At 43.7% G+C, this 19,890-nt stretch overlaps 3 protein-coding genes across 4 annotated transcripts; all 3 read left to right on the top strand.

The window, feature by feature from the left end:
* Window positions 1-75: 75 nt before the first annotated feature.
* Window positions 76-5,726, top strand: LOC102719626 (NADP-dependent malic enzyme). 2 transcript variants are annotated; one of them, XM_040521554.1, is made up of 20 exons: window positions 76-314; window positions 538-842; window positions 1,342-1,462; window positions 1,545-1,619; window positions 1,708-1,859; window positions 1,939-2,044; window positions 2,129-2,194; window positions 2,279-2,374; window positions 2,459-2,530; window positions 2,689-2,772; window positions 2,949-3,047; window positions 3,719-3,766; window positions 3,854-3,907; window positions 4,012-4,110; window positions 4,191-4,280; window positions 4,366-4,443; window positions 4,547-4,621; window positions 4,707-4,797; window positions 5,103-5,231; window positions 5,324-5,726. In XM_040521554.1, exons 1-20 carry the CDS (start codon window positions 285-287, stop codon window positions 5,410-5,412), a joined length of 1,959 nt encoding a protein of 652 aa, XP_040377488.1. In that variant the 5' UTR covers window positions 76-284; the 3' UTR covers window positions 5,413-5,726. The 2 variants fall into 2 exon arrangements, with proteins under 2 accessions (XP_040377488.1, XP_015699358.1); XM_015843872.2 differs by lacking the exon at window positions 538-842 and having other exon boundaries at window positions 298-314.
* Window positions 5,727-9,290: 3,564 nt separating this feature from the next.
* On the top strand, window positions 9,291-14,338 carry LOC102719906 (B3 domain-containing protein Os01g0723500). Its single transcript, XM_006644582.2, has 4 exons — window positions 9,291-9,389; window positions 9,603-10,062; window positions 13,494-13,843; window positions 13,919-14,338. Exons 1-4 carry the CDS (start codon window positions 9,291-9,293, stop codon window positions 14,213-14,215), a joined length of 1,206 nt encoding a protein of 401 aa, XP_006644645.1. The 3' UTR covers window positions 14,216-14,338.
* A 1,419-nt stretch (window positions 14,339-15,757) lies between these two features.
* LOC102720667 (ribose-phosphate pyrophosphokinase 3, chloroplastic) lies at window positions 15,758-19,298 on the top strand. The gene is made up of 7 exons (XM_006646212.3): window positions 15,758-16,161; window positions 16,889-17,204; window positions 17,283-17,378; window positions 17,464-17,532; window positions 17,628-17,756; window positions 17,946-18,045; window positions 18,907-19,298. The coding sequence occupies exons 1-7, from the start codon at window positions 15,794-15,796 to the stop codon at window positions 19,038-19,040; spliced, it is 1,212 nt and encodes a 403-aa protein (XP_006646275.3). The 5' UTR covers window positions 15,758-15,793; the 3' UTR covers window positions 19,041-19,298.
* Window positions 19,299-19,890: the final 592 nt, after the last annotated feature.

Below are 19,890 nucleotides of genomic sequence, written 5' to 3' on the forward strand. Positions count from 1 at the left end.
GGCTTATCTAGTCAGGATGCCTTGACTAGTCTAGTACCAAACGGCGAGAAAACAGATCAGGAAAAGAAAAAGAGACACAAAAAGAAAAAGAACCAATCAGGTGGAACAGCCGTCAGCCGCGGCGAGCCACCTACCCAACCCACGTTCGCGGCCTCTCCGTCCACTAGGCCCCTCTTCCCCGTCTCCCCCGCGCCGCCGGGGCGACCAGGGCCAGGGGCGGCTTCTCCTCCACCCTCCCTCCGGTAGCTTTCTGCGCGGCGGGGCCCGCCCTCCAGCCGCCGGCCATGCGCGCCCTTCGCTCCCGCTTCCTTCCGGTAATTTCGCTCCCCTCCCCCCACCCACACTGGCTGTGCGTCGTCGTCTCTCTCTCCGGTCAACCTCCTTGCCACAGCACCGCTCCCGGGCGTGCTTAGCTTAGCCTTATTAATTAATCATCGCGCCACTTGTATAAACAAATATCTCTCTCGCTCGCTCGCTCTGTGCTTCCCGCACTAACCACGCCACCTTTCGATCGATAAATACTCCCGCTTCCGGTAGCTGCTAGCACGGCATTGGCAGTGGCAGTGGCAGTGGGAGTGGGAGCTCCAGGGAGGCGTCGGCGTCGGCTGCTTACGTAGAGCGCCGCGCGGCTTGTGCGGGGAGGCGCGGGAGGGAGCGGCGGCGGCGGAGGAGGAGGAGGCGAAGATGGAGAGCATAATGAAGGGGATCCGGGGCGACAACGCGCCGTGCGTGCTAGACCTGGACGACTCGGCGACGGTGGGCGGCGGCGTCGGGGACACCTACGGCGAGGACTGCGCCACCGAGGAGCAGCTGGTCACGCCGTGGACCGTCTCCGTCGCGAGGTGAGCCGCCGGTAGGATAACTGGATAAGCTTGCCCTCTTGATCCGCCATACGCTGGGGCCGCTTCGGGTTTCTGTTTCTCCGCCAGAGACATGATCAGTTGGTGGGGGTTGTCATTTGTGGTGATCGCAATTTTGGCATTTCTCCCGTTATCCTGTGACCTGTGCATGTCGAGCATATTGCAGCACAAAAGTAGTGTTTCGATTAGATGCTTCGGGTTTCGATCGGATCACACATCGCTATGTTTTTGACGTTTTAATCCCGGAGTATTGCCAAATTAATTTGGTGTATGGGGATCTGAGACTGAAGTACTGGACAGTGCTACTCTGCCTAGTCGTTGCCATCAGAGGATAGGGCAGATTTGGGATCATCTATAGAAGTGCTAGATCATGTTTAGAGAAGGAGAAGCTAATCACTACACATCTTGAACTAAAGCTGCTTTGTTTTTTTGGAGCTTTATTTGGTGTCCGAAAATTTTGACCTGTTTTCTTGTGCGGCAGTGGTTACAATTTGCTGAGGGATCCTCGCTACAACAAGGGGCTTGCCTTCAACGAAAGGGAGCGCGAAACGCACTACCTCCGTGGGCTTCTGCCACCAGCAGTCGTATCTCAGGAGCTCCAGGTTCATTGCTCCTCAATTCTTGTTTTATGAGTCGTTTCATGTTTGTTCAGCTATCTGATCCATTGTGCTCTAATCTCAACAGGAGAGGAAGATCATGCATAACATCCGCCAATACCAGCTGCCTCTGCAGAAATACATGGCTATGATGGACCTTCAGGTAACTTTCCTTATTGTTCATAGTATAGCATTGTAGCTAATGTGAATTGTCCAGTTTGTTTATGCTGTTTTTTCAATATGTATTGCAGGAGGGGAATGAGAGGCTTTTCTACAAGCTCCTTATTGACAACGTTGAGGAGCTACTTCCTGTTGTTTACACTCCAACAGTTGGCGAGGCCTGCCAAAAGTACGGCTCCATATTTAGCCGTCCTCAGGGTCTTTATATCAGCTTGAAGGAGAAGTAAGTTTCTCTTCCTGGGTTTGTATCATTTATATACTATCATGTTCATGTGCATATGTAATTTTGCTTGCATTCGCAGGGGAAAGATCCTCGAGGTACTAAAAAACTGGCCAGAGAGGAGCATTCAGGTTATCGTTGTCACTGATGGTGAGCGAATTTTGGGGCTTGGAGATCTTGGATGCCAGGTAACTTAGCATGTGTATTGAACATTCATGACAAATAATTAAATTACCTCTCAGGATTTTGTGTTAATTACAACTTCTATATAGGGAATGGGTATCCCTGTTGGTAAGCTTGCCCTTTACACTGCTCTAGGAGGAGTCCGGCCATCTGCTGTAAGTTGCCATATCCAGTCTCAACCATCCTTTTCCGTTGGGTTACCATTAGCATTGACTAACATGTTATCTATAATCCTAAAGTGCTTACCAATCACATTGGATGTTGGAACAAATAATGAGGAGCTTCTGAATGATGAGTTCTACATTGGCTTGAGACAAAAGAGGGCCACTGGACAGGTTGGACATTCTCATTTGATTCTGCCTGTTTTCCTAACTATATTACAACCTGAGATTCTTATATTGTCATTTTTGTGTTATCAGGAGTATGCTGATTTTCTGCATGAATTCATGGCTGCTGTGAAGCAAAACTATGGGGAGAAAGTACTCATTCAGGTAACCTGCCTACTAAAAAGAGCTTTAATTAGAAACCAGAACGAAATATGAAAACATAAAAAACATACAAATGCGAAATGACTTTCATCTGATTCCCCTCTCTGTTTGAAAAATGTCAAATGGTACTATAGTTATTCTAAAGCTTGTTTGTGATGCAGTTCGAGGATTTTGCCAACCACAATGCATTTGATCTCCTTGCAAGATATGGAACAACTCACCTTGTGTTCAATGATGATATTCAGGTATTTGTTCTACTTTACTTGACACCTGTTAGCTTTCCTTGGATGTGATTAAGTTTACATTGTTGTCAATATCTAGATAATATAATTTATTTATTGTATCAAGGAGGTCCCATTAACTTTGTTTGGTCATCTAGGCAGACATACCAATATTATTTACACTGTTTTTTTTTTTACAGGGAACGGCTTCTGTGGTCCTCTCTGGGCTTGTTGCGGCACTGAAATTAGTTGGTGGTGCATTGGCAGATCACACTTATCTGTTCTTGGGAGCTGGAGAGGTTTCTCTTTCTCCCTCTCTCATATTCGGATATATCATTTGTTTGCACCAAAGATAGCACTCCTGTTTAATTTAGATTCAAAATTGTCTTAAATGTTACTATGTTAGGGGCTTATGTCATTACTATTACTATGTTTGGCACCAAAGAGGTGGCATCATCCCCTCGTCCACTTGAGTTCAAATCCTAGGACTCATCTGGGTGTTTGCCTCCTCCTTAAATGAATTTCAATTCCCTTTTTCCAACTTTTTTTAGAAAGAAATATCTGCTTGGGTAATGCTAGTTAGTACTTGTGAGCTGCAATATTTGACGTGGACCTACTAAATTAGCTAAGAAAACTCCAAATGGCATCAAATGTACAACTCAGACTGTCTTAGGTTATTTCTCTGCTTGTCGAGAGCCTTTTACTGGACATTTATCGCCTATTTTATAGGGTAATACAATGCCCTTTGCTTAATTGCATAATTTTGTTTAACAGCTCCTTGCAGTTTTGTATTTAAAACACTATATTATACTTACTTTATCAGGTATAGTTCTTCCATTTTTCTAGTGGATATTCGTGGAGTTTATTTGTGGACATGTACTTCAATGGAGTTTAATTGATTCTGTATTTCTCAATATTGATTCCATTTAATTTTCCTCCCAATCAATATCTCGGCACATGATTTTTGCAGGCGGGGACAGGTATTGCGGAACTTATAGCACTTGAGATATCAAGACAGGTGGTGCATCTGTTTCTGTTGTGTTTCTGTCCCTTACATCTTCGACACATGTCTAGATGAACTAATATTTTTTTTTTGCGCATGCAGACCAAAGCCCCAATTGAGGAATGCCGCAAGAAAATATGGCTTGTTGATTCAAAGGTTTTTTCTTTCTAAAAAAATATCTCCTTGCTTAGTTTAACTATTTGGGCCCAGAACTTTCTTATGTTTCTATTTGCTAAGCATATGTGTTAATCAATTGACAGGGCTTGATTGTAAGTTCACGAAAGGAGACCCTTCAACACTTCAAGAAACCATGGGCTCATGAGCACAAACCTGTCAGCAACCTCTTAGATGCTGTCAATGTATGAATAAACCCTTGAAAAACCCCATTGGATTACTAGAACTAGGAAACACTCTGTTCTGACCCAAATGCATCTTCCAGACTATCAAACCATCAGTGTTGATTGGCACATCTGGAAAGGGTCAAACATTCACGAAGGAGGTTGTTGAAGCCATTTCCTCAATTAATGAGGTAAATTTCACCATGTCAATTAATATTTCCGAGTTTGTTGAACCACTGAATTCAGCAACTGATGGTATGCTGTACAAATTCATAGAGGCCTGTCATTCTTGCCTTGTCCAACCCAACATCGCAGTCTGAATGCACTGCTGAACAAGCATACACGTGGAGCAAGGTATGATCACTATCAGCAACAGCTGTGTTTTCTCTCGAAGTTTGTGAGCTATGCAATTTTATCACTAACAGTTTTTTGTTGCTTTAACAATCTGAAATAACAGGGCCGGGCAGTGTATGCAAGCGGAAGTCCATTTGATCCAGTGGAGTATGATGGCAAGACATACGTCCCAGGCCAGGTCTGAACAACAAACCCCATCCAGAGAGATTTTATCGGTTTTAACTGAAGTGAGTTAAAATATACAATCATGTTCTGTCCTACAGGCAAACAACGCTTATATCTTCCCGGGTTTTGGCCTTGGTGTGGTGATGTCTGGTGCAATCCGTGTTCATGATGACATGCTTCTTGCAGCTTGTAAGTGATCCAAAGTATAACTAATGCAACTTCTTTTTACGCTGATTACAATTGTTTTGCTGGGATACTGTGGTTACATTTTTTTTCAATGTCTCACTTGAACTATTTGTTTACTCCAAACCAGTCAAAATGTGTGGTAAAAGTTAGAGAAGGAATTCCTTCAAATAAATCATTTTTTTGTAATATGTTCTTCCCCTGGTGTGGTACAAATTCTAGTGCAACTTCATTGATTCATGCATACTTAGGTTTTCTTTGACACATGCTTAACTAGTTAACACTGGTAACACATCCTGATCATGGTACAGCGGAAGCACTGGCTCAGCAGGTCACACAAGAGAATTTTGACAAGGGACTCATTTATCCTCCCTTCTCAAACATCAGAAAGATCTCTGCCCACATTGCAGCCAACGTTGCAGCAAAGGCATATGAACTTGGTCAGCATCCTAACTTGTCTAATACTTCTTTAAAGATAAAACCGTGTTTTTTTTTTGCTGCTAGACTTATCACCTGCTCTTCTCGACCGTAGGTCTGGCAAGTAGGCGCCCTCGTCCAAAGGACCTGGTTAAGTATGCAGAGAGCTGCATGTACAGCCCAATTTACCGCAACTACCGGTGAATTCGGTCATCCGGATCTATTCCAGTCATGTATACCTACGAACTGTTTACCGCAAAATCTCTTTAAGAACACTACGTGTTCAGTACCCCATGCTGTATTTCAGATAAGCCTACCGGAGTTTGTTCAAGCCCTTTTTTTCCCGTGTTGTTTCTGTCTGTTCTGTAATACTACTTCCTTTGCGACGTGGTGTAAAGTGCCTTGTAGCCAGTTAAGCATTTGTATTCTCATCGCAGAACGTTATTTTCGTCCTAGGGATCGATGATAAATCTGGAATAAAGTTTCTGAGACCTTTTACAATATTTACATTTCTAAAATGGTAAAGATCTGACAACTCACGATGAAAGATATCTCATAAAAGTTCATAAAAGGTACTAGAGGTACAAAGGTACTAAGGGTAAAATGATAAGGGTAAAATGATAATCGATCACATGAGTAATTATGTCCAACAAATAATGGAGGTATCGGTAGGTACGACGGAAGTGGAATCGAAGGTACCGTTCCGTGTCAATATGTTTTCAAATTTCGGCCCCAACATGGTACCTAACAAAATATATTTTTTTCTAATATATCTGGCTGTAACAAAAACTTTATATTTTTCTCTTAAAAAAAGGTAATCATGCATTTATCCTTGTTACTGGTTTATTTACCTTTTCGTTAGCTAAAAAAGATAATATTTACAGGCAATTAAAACCATGTTCTATGACTCTATTGTTTAATCTTGTAAGTTAAAAAAGAGAATAAACCTCCAGGATGGTTTAAATCGCCACCATCCATTTTGTCATCTAATTATTTATGACTTACATGGTGAGGACAAAAATGACTTTCTCTTCTATTTTGTACATATCTTCGACCATTTTGATTCAATCAATTCCCGAATTTTGGTCCAACAGAATTATGAATTTCAGCACATATAAACATTATTAGAACTGAACAAAAATATTATGATAGTCAATAACTCAACCCAAACCAAATTACATATGGTCTGTGCCGTGCGGGATAACTTTGCGTAATTAAATATTGAAAGAACAAAAAATTAGAAGATTTACATACCGAATGGCAACAAAGCAAGTTTAATGCGGAACATTTGCGAAATATAACTAGATCGATCTATCGTGCGGCCGTCTCTAACTTCGTCGAACAAAGGCAGTCCTGGACCACTTCCTCCGGGTCCTCTTCATCTATCGCCCCTCCCTCCGCCAACCCACCAACCAATGGTCAAGCCCCTAGTCGCACAAGACATCATCGGTAAATCACAGATCGAAAGAAGAAAAAATATGAGAAAATTTAAGTACATAGGCGAATACATACAGTATAGGATTACCTTTACCGGCGAACGACTGCAGTCCTGGACCACTTTAGCCGGCCACTCTTCCTCCGCCACCCCTCCCTCCGACTCAACTTTGGTCGGCGCCCCTAACTCTGGCCACGCGTCGTGCTGGCCCTGGATTCTCTCCACCTCCCTCGTTTGGGAACCGAGATCACGTAACCCTACCTAAGAATAGAATGAACTGATACGTAACCCTAACTATGAAGTGAACGAACAGAACGTAACTCTCCGAAAGAATAGAACGTATGGTAATACCTCCCCATACTTTTTTATTTGTATGAAAGATACTTATGTCCTTCTAATAAAATCGTATTTACACTAATGTCACCTATTACAATTTTTTCTTTCTATACCTTATCCCTCGTAGATCAACGGCTCACGTCACCCCCACCTCCCAATACCTCCCTGTACATCGCAAACTCAGTAAAATCTCTCAAAGTTTCTACCGTTCCTTTCTCGGTACTGTGTCTATGTTCACCTCGATGCTCTTGCATTTGCTATTGTTTTCTGCACGTACTTGCCCGTATGCATGTTTGGTTCTTTGGTGCAGACACCAGAAAAGATTCTCCTGGGGGTCGTGAGTGCGACGCCCAGACAGGAACTATTGGGAAAAGCTGGCATTCATAGTAGGGGGACATTGCTTGAAATGGCTTTGGCCACTGCATGTTTCCAAAAGCAAAGATCCAATGTGATGGTAGTACCTGACCAGGCTCTCTTTGGAGGGTGTTAAAATTACGTCCATCCGATTGACACTGTGCGTGCTGGCCCCGATTCTTCACCTTGCTGTAGCCCCGAAAGTTGAGAACAATCATGGAGGAGATCTTATGAGCAAATTCCATTTGATTGAATAGGTACCTAGCTACAGCAATCAAATTAAATTGGCTAAAGTGAGGTAAAGGAGACAGGAAATGAACTGTTGCAAATTCGGCCACCCGTACTACCACTTCTGGCATAGGTAAAAGAAAGCTACATGCATGTCTATGCAGAGTCTTTTGTCGTGTTGTGCCCAAGTTAGGCCTCGTTTAGTTCACGGAATGAGAAATTTTTGATGTCATATCAGACGTATGATCGGATATTGAAGAGGGTTTTTGGACACGAATGAAAAAACAAATTTCATAGCTCGCCAGGAAATTGCGGGACATTTGAGCCTAATTAATCCGTCGTTAGAACATATGGGTTACTGTAGACTGTAGCACTTTTAGACTAATCGTGGACTAATTAGGCTCAAAAGATTTGTCTCACGATTTTCCTTCCTAACTATGTAATTAGTTTTTTTTCATCTATGCTTAATGCTTCATTTAGATGTTCAAAGATTCGATATGATTTTTTTGGAAAAAAGTTATGGGAACTAGACGGACCCTTAATGGGAGAAATTAGATTAAAAAATTAATTAGCTGACAAAGAACATCGCAACTAGAAAATAATAGTGTATATGAGATTAAACCTCAACAATATACCATCAACAAGTGTACAACTTGCTCAACCTAAGTACCCTTTATCCAACTCTTATAGGAAAACCACTGCATAACCTCTATTATTGGGCAAAAGCTCTATTATTGGGCACTTTTGCTGTGATCAAAATTTTCACCACCAATGATAGGTGTTATGTCCTTGATGTGACAACAAATTGAAATATACACTCCAGTCACAAAAGACGAGCTCTTACATAGGGATATCATGATGTTCGTGGCATGCAACACTATATGGTATTGATATGGTTTATATATTATTGAATGCGTTGCATCTATTCTTGTGTTGTCGAATACATATCCTTTCACTACAACAATATCTCACATTTAATATGACACCAGAACATACTTTTTTACGCGAAAAGTAATGCACACTATGTTATAATTAACCCAAAACAATAATCATCCTGCACAAAGAAACACTCCTCCATGTAGCATGGTTTTCATGAGCAGCCTCCCACCCTGTGTGTGTATTCAGCAATATCAGCCGGCCCCATGGAGCGTCCGCTACGAACGATATGCCCCAGACAGGCGGGCCCAGGATAGCCCTGCAGCACGGGAGGGCCCAGATGGCAGCGGCTTGGCCCTCCCGTTTCGCGGCGCCCGTTCCACGGCCGGAGTCCACCGCCCCGCGATATCCGGGGGTTTTGGGCGATTTTATTAGCCTTAGCCGCGAGAGGGAGGAGAGTCCGACCGCGCTAGTAGGCTCAACTTCACTTGGCTCGGCGGACGGACGGACGCTGGTGAAGTGGTGATGAGTGATCGATCGCGACAGCCAAAAAAACTGGCCCCCGCCTCAAAAGCCGAGCTCTCGTGTCTACTCCTCTGATCAGAGAGGAGGGCGGGCTAGTATTTCTTTTCTCTGATCTAGCCCGCCCTCCTCTCTGATCTAGCACCGCCATCGCTGATATGTTGAGCTCACGCGACGCGGTGTAAGTATATATCCGTGGTGAATGCGGGGTGCTGATCACCGGCGCGCGCGCATGAGGAGAAGGTAGCTTAGCTCCGCTCAGTGCGCGCGCGCGAGGGAGGCGATCGATCGAGCAGTTGAGTGGGCCGGGAGAACGGAGAAGGCCGGGCCGATGCCGGGGGCGGGAGGGACGACGAAGTCCCTGTGGGCGTCGGCGGAGAGGCGGCCGCACTTCTTCAAGGTGCTCGTCGGCGACTTCAAGCAGCGCCTGGTGAGTGCACGCGCGGGTACTGCATGCCAGTTAAATTAGCTGCTTAGCTAGCTTGATGGCTATAAACGATAGCTAGCGAGCTCTCTCTCTGCAGAATGCTTGCATGCATGAATTTTCTGCGGGACGAGCTTAGCATCCGTCGGGCATATAGTCTCAAAGTAATCCGTCGACGAGTTTATATGAACCATGCATGCATGTGTGAGATTAATGCAGAAAATCCCGCCAAACTTCTGCAAGCACATCCCCTGGGAGGAGTCGAGCAAGGCCAAGAGCCTCAAGGAGGCGTCCATGGCGGCCACCCTGGAGGGCCCCAGCGGGCGGACGTGGCTGGTTGTCATCCACCGGACAACCGAGGGCACCTTCTTCACCTCCGGCTGGCCCAAGTTCGTGCAGGACCAAGCGCTGCGTGACCTCGAGTTCGTCGTGTTCCGCTACGACGGCAACACGCACTTCACCGCCATGGTGTTCGACAGAACGGCGTGCGAGCGAGAGGACCTGATAGGCGGCGGCGGCGATCGGCCGCGCAAGAAACGGGGTCGCCGCCCGAGGGACGCCTCGCGTGACACCCCGCGGCCCAAGAAGGATTCGGTTGGGAAGGAGCTGGTGACGTACCGCGCGTCGCCTAGTGGCCAGCAGTTGCAAATCTTGGATTCCAATTGGACGACGGAACCTGGTAAGCGCTCTCTGAATTAATGAAGATCGAATAGATAAGAGTATTAACATCAACTCAAAAATGGAGTACCATGTTAAACAACTAAACTGTCGAAATATGTTTCAAAATGGATTTAATGACACTAATTAATTTGATATAAGGGCAGCCACACCCACAGGCCACAGTATATATATTTACCAAGTGGCTACTAAGGATAGAATGCACAAAGACATGTAATACTTGTTTTAGTTCTCATAAATAATATGCATTTCCTCCGTTCTAAAATATAGTTATCCAGTATATGATTAAATGTATCTTAATACTCAATTCATCTCATATAAAATAAATCTAGCACTGGTTGTGATATGTTCTACTACAACAAATCTGAATGAAAGAAGTATTAGACTAGCACAGTTATAAAATATATCCAATCATATGCTCGGCAGCTATATATAAAACGGAACTAGTCAACTACATTTTATAATGGAGATAAAAGTAAATAAATAGTGCGTGCAGGTTTTATAATGGAGATAAAAGTAAATAAATAGTGCGTGCAGGTACAATAGCAGACTATAAGCCAGCCATAAGTATATTTTAAAGAGATAAGAGGGGAGAGACAAGAGAGGTGGACTAGCTGCACGTGGACTCCAAGACAAAATGTGTGTATGACATGTGGGATCATGTATTGATGTTTTGTAGGTAACTATTGTAAGAATTGGCTATTAGATTAACTATAGATGAATTGGAACTAGCAGTTGGCTAATCTATTTGAACTTGCTCTAAGCTAGCTTGGTCCTACATTTAAGAGTGATGGATGTGTGGAACAGTGGAAGAGAGAGAGAGTGTGTGTTTTAATATCTGTTTATTTCTTGTTGCTAGGAAGCAGTGATAGTGCTAGATACTACTGTTACTCTCCTACTAGTAACTAGCTCCTCAAGAGTCAACCAAGCAAGCCTTCCTAGGCTGCTTGAACAAGTTAACTTATTTTGTCATGAAAAAACGTAGTAATAGATTAGTATATAATTAATTAATTATTAATTATTAAAAATTATAAAATAGATATGATTTTTTAAAACAACTTTCCTATAAAAAGTTTTTGTAAAAAATACAACGTTTAACAGTTTGGTAAGCGTGCGCATGGAAAATAAGGAGGTAAGTTAACTTATAGTGCTTGAACAAACGTGGCCCTAGAGTATGCCCAATAGTTCTCTATATATTTATTTAGACGTTCATATAGAAATGATTTTTTTTCACATCTATTTGTACTCTAACAGATCATCCATATAAATATTAAGTATCAAGCTCAACTATATCTTATTAATATATATCAACTACCCAGTTCTCATTAAGCATATACAGTAAAAAGAGAAACTTCTGTCTTCGCATATGGATGATGGTTAAAAGTAAAGGATGTGTTAGATAAATGGGTGGACCATATTTTTTACCCTTCTCCCCATATGGATAATATGCTCCATCATCTCATACTCCATCAATAAAATAGATGATAAATGTTAAAGCATGTGGCCCGATAGTTTCTTCAACGCATTCTTTATTTTTAGCCACCATTTATATGGGAAGAGAGAAACTCAAAATCTAAAGTTTCTCTCTCCTTACCTCGAATGGAGTTGCAGGATTATTTATTGAGTAGCATATAATAATAAAAATATAGTGGGGTGTTATGGAGTATGTAATAGAGATGATCTACTAGAGTATAAACAAATACGAAGAAGTATATACACACACTTATCATTTCTACTTATTTAACATGTATTCATCTATGTACTCTCTGTCTTAAAATAATTTTTATTTTATAGTTTAAATTTGTATCCCAAAATAAATTTATTCCGGGACAGAAGAACTATAGTGTAACAAAGCGTGGAGCATCGTTTAGCTATTATGACGGATATGACAGTGAACTCAGAAATCAAATTAAACAGAATACGACATTGAAAATATCATAGTTTCTTTAGACTTAGCTCCCTCGAAATTATTGTTTTCCAAATGTAATTAATAAATATAGAGCTATACAAGTACTATCTTTGGATAGTATGTTGGTAATTGACGTCGGCTCTTTTCTTTAACTGTGTAATAATTCGTAAAACAGATAGTATGCTCATTTTATGAATATAGTTATGATATTAACAATATCAATAATAATAACACGTATTATTTGCGCGGTATACAGAATCATGGGTACATAACTTCAATTCACACGCTAGTGTCCAAATCCTATTACTCACAAATATTATAGTAGTACATGCACAAGCTAGTAAGCTTTCAATAGAGTTTACTGAAGCTCTCTCTTTGAGTGTGTGTTAAGAAAGTGCACTTCAAAGGTGTTTAGTGTACGTGCATAGTGTATTCCATGTAGAAAAGAAAACAATATCACGTGTAAGCATACTTTGAGTTCATTGGGCACTCCAAGAAAAATCTTACAGTAATAAAAAAATTTGATCATTGATTAAGAAGACCGTATTATCATGAGCAATTTTATCGAGGATTGTGTTTAATAAAACATACCCATAAGATAGTCCGATATGTTGGATCCGTGCACTGTATTTCGTCATAAATATATTTGACTACGTGTAGAACAAGATTCACTCAAATTTTGGAAATTTTACTATTAGAGTAAAGGGTCTATTGCACAATTCCAATTGTGATTTTACCTTTACCTTTTCAACTTTATGATTTTACCCCTTGTTTTTTCAAAGTAAAGCTCATATTTGGTCCTATTCGATCCGTTAAGTCCTCCTTTGTCTATATTTTCTAAGGATTTGGGGATTTTTGCTCCTGTTTTGATGTTAAATATTTTAATATTATTTTATCCCATGTTTTATAATAATTTTTTACATATTCAGTTTTTTAGAATACAGTTAAACATAAGATTGACATGAATTTTGGGCCTATTTTTAATTGGTTGCAAACATAAATTTCTATTTGAAAAAACGAGGACAAAATCATAGAGTTAAAAAATTAGGGTAAAACCAACAATTAGAGTTGAAATTAAAATAGGGATGATAATTTAATTGTCCCTAGATAAGAGAAGTTTGCGTACAATTTCAATTCCAAATGAAACCCTTTGCTCTGAACATCACTAAAATTTCTGCCCTGGAAGATGGGCTTGAAGAACGAAGGCCTAGCAAAGCAGCATTTATCTGAGGGCCCAATAACTAAACCCCACAAGAGAAACATCCCAGGCCCACTCTCGCGCCTGATTGGTACTCCCCTTTCGACGCGATCAAATCATCAAATCCCTGGACAAATTTACCCGACGTCGCACATCATGTCAGCTGTCAGGCATACGCGGCAGCTAGGCCCAGAGATGCGGCCCGTTCGCCTTCGAGAACGCCATGACAGATTTGCCAGAGCTGTTTCGTGTTAGCATCATGCAACCACGTGCGTTGCTGAACGCTGAATTGCTGCTGATCAGAGAGCAAAGTACTCTTGTGCAGGATCAGCTGCGGTCAAGAACGAGGAAGACGCCGAGGAGCCCCCGCTGCGCGCGCTCCCCGCCGCGCCGGCGCAGCGCGCGTCGCCGAGGCGCGTTCCGGAGGGGGCCCTGGACGTCGACGGCGCCGCGGCGAGGCGGGGCTCGGTGAAGACGCGGAGCCTCCAGGACGACCTGGCCCTCGCCAGCATCCCGCCGTCCATCCAGCGCTACAAGGGGTACGTGTCCCGCCGCCGCCCCGTCACCACCGCCGAGCGGCAGCGCGCCACGGAGATCGCCCACGCCTTCCGCTCGCCGCTCCCGTACTGCGTCATCCGCATGAGCACCATGCACGTCTACTACTCCTTCATGATGGTGAGCTCAAACTCTTGCACGAACACGATCGAGGAACACGCACACAAAGTTAACCCCTCAACGTGTGAAGTGCAGAGGTTTCCGACGGGGTTCTCGCGGCAGCACCTGCCGCGGGAGAGGACGGACGTGGTGCTGCGCGACCCGGGCGGGAAGGCGTGGGTGGTGCTCTACATCCCCAACACGAGGGACCGGCTGTCGCGCGGGTGGTGCGCATTCGCGCGCGGCAACTGCCTCGAGGAAGGCGACTACTGCGTGTTCGAGCTCGTCGCCGCGGCCGAGTTCCGGGTCCACATCTTCCGGGTGGTCGAGCCGGCCGTGCCAGCGGTCAGGCTCCGGAGGGTCACCGTGACCTGTTCCCGCGGCACCACGTAACGGTGATTAAGAAGAAAAAAAACTGTGGATAGCTGCGTGCAGTGCGATAGGCAATTCAGAATGGCAAGCCCTCTATGAACAAGGCTTAATTCAGAATTCAAAAAATAAGGCAAATAAGCTGGATCGCTCTCTGCAAGAAATTTCTCTGTTTTACTCTCATTTGGTTGGTGTGGTTGTCGATTGTGGATCTGCTTGGTCAGCGTGCAGGACTGCAGATGTTTGGTCCAACACGTACCCTGTCCCGCAGACCCCCAGCACAGTACGGAGGTTTGGAGCAATGGAGCTTCCGCGTGTCGACACTTCGAACTGCACACAGAAGTACTACTACTAGTAATATAGGTGTAAGTACTAATTAACCACCTTAATCTTCTCGTGGACAAACGTTGACAGCTACTTGCCGGCACGTGAAAATCGACGCCGATCGTCGAAAAATCGTGCAACGAACGGACCGAAGCCTGCGTGACTGCAATTTTACTGGCTGTACTACCTACGTGCTTCTGCATCGACGATGACATTGGAAGGAAGAAATGTTTCGCGCACTCGTGGACAGATCGAGTAGCGTTACGTTAGTCCTCAGTACTAAAAGTCCATCCTACCAAACCCACAAACGCCGTGCCACCGCCGGAGGCCAACCTCGCTTCCCGGAAAGTTGATCGGGTTCGGGTCGGATGGCCGCCGTCCCGTCGCACGCCGGCCAAAGTGATATCTGAATTCTTATTCTCTACCTCATTTTCTTGCTGCCAACTTAGAAAAATCGGCAGGGTAGTAGACATGTTTACAAGTGGGAAATCTTTCGCGCGTACACTTGCGCGTCAGTTTGTACTCATGGTCGCATACTGCCGGTCTCCTACTGCATTGGCGGAATGAGTATGGGGTGCTATGGGGTGGCTTTAGAACTCCTCGGAGAGTCAGACGTCATTTTCCCAGGCTGAAGTTAACGGTTTAGAGGCCATTATTCTGCCCAAATTGATGCTCAACCATTGGGCAATTTAACCAAAGTAGGAGTAAGCTTTTTGGGTGACAACAAATGCAGGCTGTGACCATTTATGTTGTTTAATCAGGGTGCTACCCGTCAACTAATGCAACATCAGCAAACAAAAAAGAATTCTAAATTCCGCCATCCAGTATTCCGTGGAGAGGATTTACTAATGGGACGAAAAGAAATTCAAAAGGCGACGCGCCCCTAAACATGTGTGACGCGAGCCGCCGAGAGGGCGAGCGTCCTGAGTGGACGCGTCCCAACAAAACCCGGCGATCCCCATCCTCATCGGCTGGCCAGTTGGGCATACGCCACCACGGCACCCCCTCCCGTCATCCACCGCCGCGAGCGGCTGCACGCCCCGCGCCGGTGCGCGTACGCCGCTCCGCGCGCGACCGGCTATAAATCACGCGAAATCTCCGCAAAAAAAGGGCGCACCATCTCCCGGCACGCGCCACACGCGTCTGTAACGCACGCACGAGCGCGCAGCAGCAGCACCGCACCGCACCGCAAGTCCGTCCGCGCGCGCGACCACATCCCAACCCAACGACCCCCCGTGGCAGCGCCTCTCGCGGGCTGCGGCCGAGCGGCGCGGCAGGATGGCAACGGCCGCCTCCGCCACCCCGGGCGCCGCGTTCGGCGCCAAGACCCCATCCCCGGCCACGGGCCACGCGTCCGCCGCATTCCCGAGGCCTTCTCCTCGCGCCGCCTCGGCCCACGGCAGGCTCCACGCCAACAGCCTCCACCTCGGCGGCGTGAGCGCGACGGGCAGCAGCAGCGTCGTCGGCAACGCCAGCGGTATCCACCTGGCGGCCCCCGTGCTCGCGCCGTTGGCCGTGCCGAAGATGTCCGGCGCCGTCGGGGCCCACAAGAGCGTCCTGCTCTTCCACTGCGAGGAGATGCGGGAGCTCGCCGAGCAGGTCGTCGCCCGGAACGACGACATCGAGCTGCGCTCCATCTCCTGGAGGTGCCGAGTCCCCCCCACCCCCCCGTCCCTTGTTTGTACCATATCGCTGTTTTTCCTTCGCTTAAACCCTTAATGCTGCGGTTTTTGCTCGTGCGTTCGGAATTGGGATCGTCTTGTTTACACATTTGTAGTCCGAATCTTGCATCTGGCCAACTAAAGTATCCCAATTGCTCCGTAGTCCTTAGTCGGTTGGTAATTTTAAAGCCTGTCGGATTCGCTGAAACCCAGACAATGGCATTTTCTTGCCTGAATGGTTAAAAATAACGCTCAGTGGAAAAAAAATGTCTGAACTGGACGGAGTTTTCTTGATGGATTTGCGAATTGATCAATCAGCGTTGGCTATTTTTGCTTGGTTTCACAATTAGTACGTCTTGATTATAAAGGGAACAGGGAAAGGTCAGTATGGAAAATGAACCTTTGTGGTGTTTGATTGGGAATTGGGAGTTGGGACAACACAACCTTTCTGCAATCAGCCCACTGTTATTTTACTTTTTTTTTTTGCATTCAAACTTTAGCTCGAATGTATACATTATTGAAAAATTGACTGCAAGAGACCTAGAATTGGAACGATAACTCATTCCTATGTTCCGATTATAGTTATACTGTGGGTAGGAACAAACTTTTTATTTTGTCAAATATTTCATAAAATCTGTCTCGGAGAAACTTCTTTACTTTAGCAAAAATAGACCAAGCTTATCTCTTACATTTACTTTGGTACCTTTTTCAGGACATTTGCTGATGGGTTTCCAAATTTATTCATCTCGAATGCTCACACAATCCGCGGGCGACATGTTGCTTTCTTAGCATCATTTAGTTCGCCGAGTGTCATATTTGAGCAACTATCAATCATATATGCTCTTCCAAAGTTGTTTATTTCGTCATTTACTCTTATACTCCCCTTTTTCCCAACTGGGACTTCGGAGCGGATGGAAGATGAAGGAGATGTTGCCACAGCCTTCACACTAGCTAGAATTTTGTCAAATATACCAATATCAAGAGGTGGTCCTTCAAGTTTAGTGATCTTTGATATTCATGCTTTGCAAGTAAGATTCTTTCATATGAAATTAACATACCTTTTTAAACAACAACATTAAAATAACTTGTACTTAACAACATTCCAGGAGAGATTCTACTTTGGAGACTCAGTCTTGCCATGTTTTGAGAGTGGCATTCCCCTACTCAAAAGTAGGCTTCAGGAACTACCTGATTCGGATAACGTCAGTGTTCTGATTACATGATAAAAGCTTTTTTTTACAGCATTGATGAAACACAGACTGATATACTCCTCCGTAATTTTATCAGATTACCATAGCTTTTCCAGATGATGGTGCATGGAAACGCTTCTATAAGCAACTTCAACATTTCCCAATGGTAACTATTTTGTCTGAGCACTTCCAAATCCAAACAAGAAATGTTGCTCCTATGCACTGAATAATGCTCTGATTTCATAAAATGTATCTTGATAGGTTGTATGCAACAAAGTTAGAGAAGGGGAACAGAGAATTGTACGGATAAAAGAGGGAGATCCTAGGGGACGCCATGTCGTTATAGTTGATGACTTGGTACAGTCAGGTGGTACATTGATAGAGTGCCAGGTAATTAAATTTGCCGATAGCTTGAACTTATTTTTTTTCTAGTGACTTCTTGTGGATCCTCAGCTCATCTGGTTTTGTCATTGTGGAAGTTTATGTCTGAACTTTTTTGAAGTGTACTTCATAACAGTTTATAACTATGAAGTTCGACCTACCTTCCATAAAGTGCTAACTTATTCAATTTCTTACCAGAAAGTATTGGCACAGCATGGAGCAGCAAAGGTTAGTGCATACGTGACACATGGCATTTTCCCCAACAAGTCATGGGAGAAATTTCAGCCTGATAATGGAGGTATGTACACACAAACTCTTAATATTAGCATGCTAGCAAGTTTCTTATATATTTTTTCTTCCTTTTTATTCTTGGATCTAGAGGTGATTAATACCAACAAAGTTGTTTATTTCTCATTTGACACCTTTTCATAAATTCATTGGTATATGACCAAAAAGGTGTGCATGGGTCCCTGACAGAGCTGGTTGGTTGAATTATTTTCTTTGTTTTGTTAATAATCAGTAATCACTTATTCTTTCATCTGCCTGCTGCCATGCTGTTTCACTGATCAAGTACAATTTTCCAAAAAGTAAAAAAAAACTACCCTTCACCTTGGCAGTTGAGGTCATATTTTCCTATTCATTAAGATAGCAGACTCATTCGTCCTCTTCTTCACGTAAAGCACACAACCACCGTCTCCCTTAAGATCAGAAAAGCCAAGCAATTGGTTAATCCACACTCCGGGCCCATCCAGTAGCCTGTTACAATGCATGGACATGTTACTAGGTAAATAAAGAGCATTGAAATAATTCTTCAGAGAGATGCACAAAGACTTTTGAGTTCTAAGTGGAACCCAAAATAAATTTTCATTGAATACCTCGACAATGCAGTCGTGCTGAGTTATAATCCTGTAACCTTTTCTTATTAATCATCATAAATCTTGGCACGAGGGCTCTTTTTTCTTGCCAATTGACTAGGAAGCTTCAACTTAGAACTTCTGTCACATGGTTACCTCTGTATGCATTAGATTATGGTTGGAGCAGCTTGATCGAATGAATTTCTGCTTTTCTTTGCTATTCTGGCACCTATTGTTGTTGAAAAGTACGTTATTTATTTGCCTGAATACAATTACTTGCTATATTGTGTATTGTAAAATTTCAGAGGGTCCGGAGCATGGGCTGAGCCACTTTTGGATTACTGACTCGTGCCCTCTCACTGTCAATGCGGTCAAGGACAGGCAGCCATTTGAAATTCTCAGTCTGGCAGGACCTATTGCTTCTGCTCTTCAGATTTAGGAAACTGATAGGTCTGCTTGGCCAACCCGGATATTGTTTAGTTCATTCTTCTCACACATTTTCAGGCTCTTGGATTTGTTCCTCTTTCTAGAAAGGATCTGTTGTTAATGTTATTGAAAACCTCATGGATTGGTTAAACGGCAAGGATATTCATAGGATAGTTTGCTTAATAATGTGACTGAAAAAAGTCACCGAGTCGAGCTATGTTCTACAAATAAAACTGCCCAATAAACTTTATGAGTTGTTCTCTTGCGTTTCCTTATCAGCTTACGCCATATTTTAATCATCGTATCTCTTGTGCCTGCTGTTTTCGGCCAGTGATGCACTCTCTCTTGATTTTTATTTGACTATTTATCTTATTAAAAAGAGATTTACTTCGGTTTAACAAAAAGTACCTGCCTCAAGGTACTAAATTATTCCTTACCATTAGATCTAGCTGAGTATGTACGTTGTTAGATTTAACGATCAGAATAATTTAGTACCGTGAGGTATCGATTCCTCGAGATATTTTTTTGTTACTTTTTGTTAGACTGTAAAATTACTCTATTAAAAAACTTATATGATCCCTAACACGATCCTAGTCGATGGATATGTGCCACTATTTCTTTAGCTTCACGCGAGGCGCATGCGGTGGGATCGCGTAAGCAGAGAGGCGGAGTCTGTATAGCTTCACCCTGGTTTTACTCTTGCCGTAGCTGAAACACAGCCACGCCTAGAGTGAACAAACCTTCGACTTTATAACATTTGATTCAATTGTCCAGCCATTCAGTTATTGAGCATACAAGAAACATGCTCTTAAATCAAGAACGATAAGAGCACGTATAAAAGGCTAGGCTCTCATTGTTATATC

Source organism: Oryza brachyantha, chromosome 1 (assembly GCF_000231095.2).
Source record: "Oryza brachyantha chromosome 1, ObraRS2, whole genome shotgun sequence".
NCBI classification, from domain to species: domain Eukaryota; kingdom Viridiplantae; phylum Streptophyta; class Magnoliopsida; order Poales; family Poaceae; genus Oryza; species Oryza brachyantha.